The 9,717-nt window shown below is 35.3% G+C and overlaps 1 protein-coding gene across 1 annotated transcript; it reads right to left on the minus strand.

Moving 5' to 3' along the window:
* Positions 1 to 1,426: 1,426 nt before the first annotated feature.
* LOC104471010 (tissue factor pathway inhibitor-like) lies at positions 1,427 to 9,329 on the minus strand (the record flags this gene model as incomplete). The annotated part of the gene is made up of 4 exons (XM_010086181.1): positions 1,427 to 1,539; positions 1,897 to 2,079; positions 8,660 to 8,755; positions 9,234 to 9,329. Coding segments are annotated over 4 exons (488 nt in total), but the record flags the coding sequence as incomplete, so codon positions are not given.
* Between the last annotated feature and the right edge of the window lie 388 nt (positions 9,330 to 9,717).

Here is a 9,717-nt window from a genome sequence, read left to right on the forward strand (position 1 = left end):
AAAATCTGTGACTTTTACTCACCCCCTCACTCAGATATTTAGAATGCATAAATGCTTTCATTTTGAGCAGCAAAGTTTAGCTTCTTTGTGGAGTTAGTCTAAAGTTCATTAGTCACATAAAACATAGGTTTTCTGAAATCACACATGAGATTCATAGTGCACAGGCACCTTCGTCCAACAGATCATTCATTTTTCTGTCATTGTTGTCCTTGCTCCTTGCTTTAGTATCTCAGCCACCCATATCTATTTCAGCTCCTTATTTTTCCACAACACATCTCACAAACAGCTGTGTAACTATCCTCAACAGTTTTAAGCATGAAGAGAAAATAAGATACATAACAAAAGACTTACATCATCAAAGAAGACAGAGAAGAGTTTCAAAAATATCCTGCTATCCTTTGTTTCATAGGCAGTGAAGTGCTTCTACAAACCTTAATAGGAAAACAACTACCTTTTTTTCCTTCTTCTTCTTCTGAACTTCTTCTTTCCTTTAAAATAAAAAAATCTCATTACAAAAGATTTAGCCAAGATCAGAGAGGTGCCTTGGAGAAGGACAGGAATTGTACCACTGTTTCATATCAGTCTTAAAAAACCCCATCAAAATCCAACCAAAAAAAAACCCCTCAAAGTCAATTGGAGACTTTATTAACATTATGCCAATGTTATCGCTAAAGCAACTGTACTTATTTCTATGAAAGGAATTTGTTCTGGTTTTTGTAAAAATTTAATATGTATTTCTGGAAATTATTAACTTGCTAGCCGTTAAGTCCACTTTAGTAAAAAGAATAAAAATCAATTATTCCAGCAAATATATTTTTAAATATTTACAAATATCTGTCACATTGCTTCACATATTTACAACATTAATACTCTCTTTATGGTTTCTGGTGGGTTAATTCCTTTTTTGCATTCATTTTACAATAGTGCAATTACATGCACTTTGATGGAGTTAAATTTAGCTTGTATAACCTAAAATAAATCTGATAAAAACAAACCCAGTGTCTATTTCCTCTTTATTCCAATAGACCTACCTTTTTTTCTATGATTGAAACAATCATGCCTGACAAGTAATTATTCTGTGACAAGTATTATGCCTTTTTTAGCACAAAAAATAGATTTCAAAAAAGAATAATGGGGTAATAAATTTGAATCTTGTCTACTTTTTAATCATTATCAGTTATACACCCACAGTTCGTTCTGTCCTGTTTCAGCTCTGACAATAATATACTATCAAACTACAATTTAAGAGCCTTTATCAAGGTAAAAGGTAATGTTTATTAACATGAATAAGGAATACATAATAAAAATATAAGCAGTTTAATAATATGTAATCAAAACAATCAGTACAGTAAATATATTTAAATGGTGCACACTGAGCTCTTTCATTCACAGGTGAATAGTGCTTTACTTCACATTTCCACAAAAATCAAAATTGTATTGTTTCAGGGATGATTTCCTCGCCCAGAGGCTTTACAGACTCTTTCTTTTTCTTCTTCTTGATTTTTATTAATCTTCTTTCACCTTTCTTTTTATTGAATCCTAAATGTAAAATAAAGTAAGATTAGATGCTGTATGACTAACACATCCAAGATTATCAGAAACGAGACAAGTCTTGTTTCCAAGAAAAAAATAAGAAAAAAGAACATGGTCTTACCTAGAGTCTCCATCTGCCTGACAAATGCCAAGTTGTCTTATTTCTGTTCTTGTACACTGTATTTTACTGTCCATCTTTATCTTTCTAGCTCTGTGTCTCTTCTGATTTCTATTTTCACTTTTCTAAGACTTTCAACTATTATATTTTATCAGGCAACACTTACTACCAAAAGTTGCAAGAATGTTTCAACCTGCATAATATTTACCTCTGATGATAGGCTGTGGCAGTATCACTTCCCATACCTTTCTTGCAGATCCTCAAACATGACTTTCTGGAGGTGAAATTATTTTCATTCCCACCACAACCACTGTAGCGAAATGGATGACATCTTCCAGTTGAGTAGTTGTAGAAAAATCTTAATTCTTTGGCTCTACAAAGTCCTCTGTCCATAGGGGTCATGCACAAAGAAGGGATAGGGGGTGGTTCTACAAACACCAAGAAAAAACAAGATTAGAGACAACACTGCAGTTTACAAGTTTTCTGTTATTTTTATCTTATATATGAGATTTGAAGCTTAGAGGACTTTGAAAATTATATTAAAATCACTGTCAAACTCAATTGTGGTCTCCTGAAAATACAGAATAATTTACATAAGCATCTGTCTTTTTATGATTACAAAAAATACCACAGCAAATGTTACTCTCTCTTTGAATTTCAAAAGCCAGCAAAAGATTACCTGAAAGCAAGGCTTATTTCTTACATATTTAGCGATAAAATTGCAATTTCTGTGATAGGAATTGTATTCAAATTCAATTAGAGAAGTTTCAGGTGAAGCATGTGTAGAAAGTGAAGTGAAAAAATTAAACCTGGACAGCTTTAAAAACACAGTAAAAATTTATGATAATTAATGACGTGAATTTTCCTAATTACTGCTAGATATTCTGAAATCAAATAGAAGGTTAAAGTGCCCAGCATTTCCAATGTAAGATTCAATACCTAATATTGGGTTTGTCATATGCATACAGAAAGCTTGACCTAAATAATAGAAGTTGGTCTATTGGAAACCACTGAGCAGTTATCAAGAAATAGCTTGTAACTCACAGAATAACAAAGCATTGTATGTGAAGAATAAGTGCACAAAGTGACCGAGATGCTGGTGCTTTAGTGCTGCTATTAAGTTTTTACCATTCCCAGGAGTAGGCTGATGGTTTGTTTCTTTAGTGTCGCCGCCAGTGAGAGTATGAGAACTGAAACAACGGAAGATGAACCTGAGGTATCCGAAGTACTTGGGCACTGGAGCAAGTTCAAGAAGCAAATCCGTGCCAGAATTCCCAAACCTGGAGAAACTCCATCATCTACCACCCTGGATGACTCATACACAAAATCAGAACTGACACAATTGCTGCACAGGATGCATGAAACTGAATGGGAGCCATTATATCATCAGTTATGGAGGACCTAGAGGAGCACCATTTTCCTTCAAGAAGTAGCAGAAATGAGATAGCTGAGATCTGAGCGCATAAATGGAAGTGTGAAGCTAGTCACACAGCCTTCTTGAAGTTACAAAGCCAGGTAGAAGTGTTTCAGAGTAAAAAAAACAGTAAAAACTTTATGGAACAATTTAAGTTACAACAGATGAGTTGCTGAAAGCAAGAAATTATGAATTAGCTTGGGAAATTCAAGAGGCTGACAAGAAAATATCTCAAAAGAACGTGCTATATCTTACTTGTCTTACACATATTACACCTGCCGAAAAATGTTCATCTGCCACGTATAATAACTGAACTTTCATAGTGAAAAAGTATGAAAAATTGCTGGGAAATGAATAGAATGGTGATTTATGGAAAGCTAAGACAGCAACATGAAATGAATAATCTATTTGAAGATGTGTTAGCAACATCATACTATTCAAAAAGAATCCTGAAATGCAAAAACTGACACATGAGTTGTTTTGTCAAGATAGATTAAGTTAGTTTCAGGTTATAAAATGAACACTACTTAACTTCTTTTTATAACTGTTAACTTACAGTAAGAGTAGGGTTCACTCTGAATCCAGAGTAAGAGCCTACAATGTGATACAATTTATATTAAACCTACTGTTTCACTTACAATGATGACGGTAGTTAAATTAACTGATGCAATGCTTTCGGTACCGCTCTGACAACTCTTGTGCTTAGAACTAATTTAATTTCTCTCTAACTGGAGAGAATATTAGCTTTCAAAGCATATGTTCAGCAACATTAACGAAAAAAAAAAAAAGCTTGCCTATTTTAACCTGATAATTTCTGAACTTAAAACAAAAAAAAAAAAACCCAGAAAGGCTTGCCAGTGATGAAAGGGCCAAACGGCATAAGCTTGTTAATTATATAACAGAATTTAAATATATACTTTGTAATGTAAATTACTTATCTGGTATGTAGAACTTTCCAGTGAGACTCCAGAGACCCCTCGTGAAGGAGTTCTCATGCCTGTAAGCTTTAGGGGAGCCGTGGAGCCAGTGATGTGGTTACTGGTGAATAAGTATTACCTATGTACGCATAACACAACTGGCAGAGCAGCATCCAAATGCTATTCAGAATCCCTCTTGTACTATTTAAAAAAATTATGTTGTCTAGATGATTGCCAGATAAATGCCCCAGATACAAAACACTATTCCTGTTCATCTTCAAAATATCTGCATATTCTTTATATTCACAGAAGCAACCAATCTATGAAGAAAACATATTGCTATATAGCAGCAATTTTTTTTAACAACATATTAAAATGAAAATGAAATGACTTATCATAATTTCCTGTCTGCTGAGGATCATAAAAATCCTGAATTGATTTTAATGTACTGAACACTAAAAGATCTGGTAACTTTAAGTTATCGTAAACATAAAATATGTACCGCGTCATGACCAATCCAACATCTCTCTTGGCAAGACAATCTATAAGCCTGTGAGCCAGTATGTTAACACAGTCTCTGGGAGCATTAAATCCAGGTAAGTTTTCTCTGTTCGGCCCCAGCTTCTAATGCTGTACTTGTGTATATGATGTTACAGTAAGTTTAGATACCATGCCTGTTCTTGAGTTTCTCTCTCAAATGTTTTGGCTTTACAACCTCATTTTTCTAAGTTGCTGAAATGTTTATCTCCTGCTTTTTCTATCAAGGAAAAAATAAAAAGGAAGAAGCAAATCCCACAACCCACAAAACCACACAGAGGAGGGGTACCCACTGAAAACAGTAAAAAAAAAATAGCAATACATGTCCCACTATCTAAGTCAATTCCCCAATTTAATTACATTTTAGCAATTTCTTTTTTACTGTGCAAATTGCATTGTTCATTACATAACTAAAAATTAATAAATGTCATTAAATGCTTTCTAACTTTTTTATACCTGCAACTACGTGTCCCATCCTATGGCCTTTGATGCAATTTCTATAGAAATCAACTGGTTATTTACATTGACAGCAACAGGATTTAAGACTCTGGCTTCACCCTTATGCTCATGCTTTTCTATTTATCCAAAACATCTGATTTAAACAGGTTTTAAATATCCAATAGCAAGCTCATAAACTTGGATTTGCTATGTATATTATTCACCAAAAATATACAACGTAAGTCAGGGTCATGAACAGGCATGGGAAAAAATTTACAATTCATACAATCAAAGGAGAAATGAAAGCTTCCAAGCTGAGTTAGTCAAAAACAGCGTGCTCCTCAGAAACATGCCAATTCCATCAAAAACTTTTGAAGGAAATTAGACCTTGGAACCCATCTCAAGTGGAGCCTGGGAACTGGAACTCCTGCCACTAGCCTGCAGGAGCTTCTCAAATGGGTTTCAGGCTCTACAACAGCAAAATATAGTGTAGATCTTTCTGTTATATTATCTTTCTGTTGCTTCTTTTTCTTGATGATGCAGATGTTTGGACTGATTTTGTTTTGGTGAGAGAATAAGACAGAGAACTGCAATATTTGATATTTTGCTTCTGAAAAACTAGGTAAACTAATTATATGAGATAAACGGTAAATAAAAAAAGACTATTGCTCTTACCTATAAAAAGACCATTGTGTCTAACCCTTCACTGCTACCGAAACAATCTTTAAATGTATATGGTTTAAGATGTAATCCTTATAATACAGCCTTTTCTTGAATCCAGAGACCCCTCTATGCTGTAAACAGATGACATGATCATAATTCAGAATCTCTGAAGCATGCATATTCTGCTTTATACAAAATTTTATAAAAAAATAATCCCAACCCTGCATTGCAACAATAATCATTAACCCTCAGGCTTAGCTAGGGTTGTGTGACAATGAACCATTAATCGATCACAGTACAAAAGAAGTTCAAAATTATCTTGGTGAGCTAGATGAGAAATAATGCTTACTGCATTCTCTTTTGCTAGACACAGGTGTGTGACATTCATGAAGCTTCAGATTTACTGACAGATTTTTGATATATGCAGACTTCAGTATCTCATGTCTGGCTGCAGCAAAAAGAAATCAAAAGAATCTTCAAGTAGACAGGCTATTACAAAAATAATGAGTCATCTGCACTTGACAGTACTCTACAAGTATAAATTGGCGCAGATCCATTATAGTGAACAGAACTGTGTCAATTTATATCAGCAAAAGATATGGCCCTGACTTTGAGAAGTAATAACAGGAACTGCCACTGTGTGCCATTCCATATTTGCGGAGTTGAAAATTGACTTTTGATCCTGCATCCCACTTAGATCTCACAAATCAGAGTATAGCTCTCAATCTCCTACCACAGATCACTTCGTATAAACTAAAAATGAAAGGTTTAATTCTCGGCTTCACTTTCTCTTAACTTCCCCAGAATAAAAGTTACTCAGATCTTGCAGCAGAGTAAAACCAGAGCAATTTTCACTCTCTGTAGAAAGTTAATTGCTGAGAGATAGCACTAGAAGATTCACATTTATATGCAGAAAAAAAAAAAGTTTGTTTTGTTTGGCCATAGAAGAGTCTAGAAGAGCCATCAACAACTTTGTTGGAAATCTGACATCATTAGAGACATATGTATCACCCATAATATGCATTTTTTACTGAAATCAAAATGAAATAGCATTTCAATTGTGAGGTAAGGTATTCTAACAAGAGACAACTTCTTGCAAGTTTTTTTTTTTTTTAACAGCAGTCATATATTCAAAAAAAGAAGATACACAGCCAGGCCAACATACATGCAAAATAGATATTACTGTGGCAGACCAGCTACTTTGCCTGTGCTTGAGAAGATGGGCATCAGCCACTCGAGTCATCCTGACCTCATGCGTGCAGAGCCTGATTCTTGTCCCTCACTGAGGGCCACAGGGAGTCACAGTGCATGCTTGCGTGAGGTAGCTCTATCTCACAACTTCAGTTTACACCTCTGCCTCTAGGAATAGCTGGAATGGAAATTATGTTCCCCCCGTCTCTGTGGACAAATCAGCTGTCAGTTTTGGCCGAGCCCTTTCCTCTCCCTGTAGTGAGACTGCAGAAAAGCACAGGATTTTAGCCCATCCCAGCAGCCTGAAAGGTACAGGCTGACAAACAGAATGGCAGCAGGTGGCCGCATGGGGCAGGCTAGTGCAAGACAGACAAAGGTTATATAGCAGGGAAGAACCTGTGACATCTTCAGACTTTGCACTGAAACACACTGGCCCTTCCAAGGTCATGTTTCCTACCTGACTCAGCCAGCTACACTGACTCCACCAACACTTGTTACCTGACACTTTCTTTCACCAACCTTCAAGTCTTCCCTTTCTCTTACCCTCACCTCTCTCTCCCAAAATCTGCTCTACCAGAAAACTCACTATTGCTGACACAACCAAGAACCCTTCAGTTTCCTCTCGGAAAACACAGTGAATCACGCCCCTTTGCTTGTACAGATTATTTCTTTTAGGGATTTGTAGATTCATATTATGAGTAAAAAAATCTTCAGGGAACATGTACGCTCTTATGTCCCTAGAACTTATTAGCAAGCCTTAAATCATTCAGATATTTTTCAGTAAAATGCTTCCAAAAGCTTTACTGCTTTATATTCACTCATTTTAATAACAGAGTGGATTCATGCTTTGTATGTGGTAAACAAACAATCCAACTCTCACAGAAGCTTACCTCAACCCAACTGTACATGTAGATCACAGTCCAGACAAAAAAATAGAATACAACATACATTCAAGCTTTATTAGACATACCATTTTAAGCAAAGAGCAGAGGATTGTTATCCTACATGCCCATTATCTTACAGATCATACAAAGTGCAAAACCTCTAATGAATCTGTAAACCATCACTCAATACCCAAAAGTACAAGTAAGTGTAAATGCAAAAAAACAATAGAAATACTTGGTAAGAACGCTCAGGCTTTTTCCAACTGTTTCTTGTTTCCTCTTGCATAACTGTGGATCATAAAAATGACATGCCTCAAATTCAATCATCCTTACAGTGTGAGCAAGTACCAGCAATCTACAGTGGACAGGATCCACCTGCAGAAACTGGTAAAAACTGGCCCTCTACAGTAAAGGTCCAGATTCTCATCTGCATTATAGTACATAGTGCAAAAATACCTTGAAGGAGACAAAATTAATTCACACTCACTTTAATTATACTCAAACCAAAAACTTAATTTAATATGGTCTTAGTGAAAACAAAAATTTACTATAAATATATTGTGCCATATTTCAAAATCCAAATATGGTCCTTTTTTAACAGGTAAAAAGAGCTTTAAATCAGCTGCCCATTAGATCCCCACAAAAATATTAATTTTGACTAAGCAAATTCTGCATCACTGCTTTTGCTCTTGGTCTTTAAATTTTTGTATTTACCAGACCTTCAGGAAGCACACACTTCCAGAAGAAAAGAAATGCTCAGTCTTTCACTTTATGATATTTATGGAAAACCTGTAAGTGGCAATATATTCCTTTCCTTTGACTTTTTCTGCTTATCAAAACATTTGACATAGATGGAAGCCCATTATTTAGCCTCAGATATGTTGGAAAATGGGTGGAAATGGAGAAATAATCCAGACCACGTATAAAAGACTGAGAGCTAAGAAATGCAGAAGTGAACTCTTACCAAAAAAAATGGGAAACTGGTTGCGCTCCTCCTTTGGGAAACTACTGTTCAGAGTGTTGGACTTCTCCTCATTTGGAGCAGTTGGCAACAAATTTACTAAAAGGAAAAAAAAAGTGGGGATGAAACAGTAAGTGACAGGTTGTCTAGACACAAAAAGAAGCTCTGAAAATAAGCTATGATTGGTACCCATTTGCCATGCTCCATGCCAGCATTACTTCTTCTAAAAGGCAGCATTTCTTTAAGTCCCAAAGGCATAGGAAACTGATGTGATGGGGCAACTTTGGGATGTATTCCTTTTTCTTTTTTAATTTTACTGATGTAAGATTTAAATTAAACATAGTTTGGTAAGGTTATTTTTGTATTACTAGCAGACATTCTAACCTTTGCAATTATAAGCCTTTTTCAAAATACGTACGACTAACAACAAAATGGCTATGAAGCCAGTTTTAATGTTACTAACTTCACTGTGCTTACGTATTTAAATTAACATCAAATAAATGGGAAAATGAGAGCACAAGCCAAGGAGTGTCTGCATTAAAAAAGGATAAGTATAAACAGCAAAAGCAAATTCTACCAAAAATCCCAGGAAACTGTTTGGGTTCTTCTGCAGTGGAACTACTATTCCCAGTGTTAGGATGCTCTTCAGCTGGAACAACTGGCACTAAATTTGCTAAAAGAAAAACAAAATGCAAACAATGCTGAAAAACCACAAAACCCAAATGGTATCAATGATTCTATATCACTAAGGTAAAAACTTTGATCTGTTTTAACCATGGTAATTAATGCCCCTAATCCTCCTCCTTCTTGGCTATTCATACAAATTTACACAGAGGGATTATTTCAGATTAAAGTCAGGAAGAAAGAAAAAGCATTCTGGAACTTTTAATCTAGAAGGTAAAGGTGGAATCAGAGCTCATGAAGAAATGCTCCAGAAAAGGTAGGGGAAAAACACAGGGCTCTATGTATATTTTTTCAAAAATCTTTATAAAAGAATCATACTGTGTCTTTCCTACTCTAAATGTGAATAAGCTCAAGTTCCCCTTGCCAAAATGACAGAC

Source organism: Pterocles gutturalis, unplaced genomic scaffold (assembly GCF_000699245.1).
Source record: "Pterocles gutturalis isolate BGI_N339 unplaced genomic scaffold, ASM69924v1 Scaffold53950, whole genome shotgun sequence".
NCBI classification, from domain to species: domain Eukaryota; kingdom Metazoa; phylum Chordata; class Aves; order Pterocliformes; family Pteroclidae; genus Pterocles; species Pterocles gutturalis.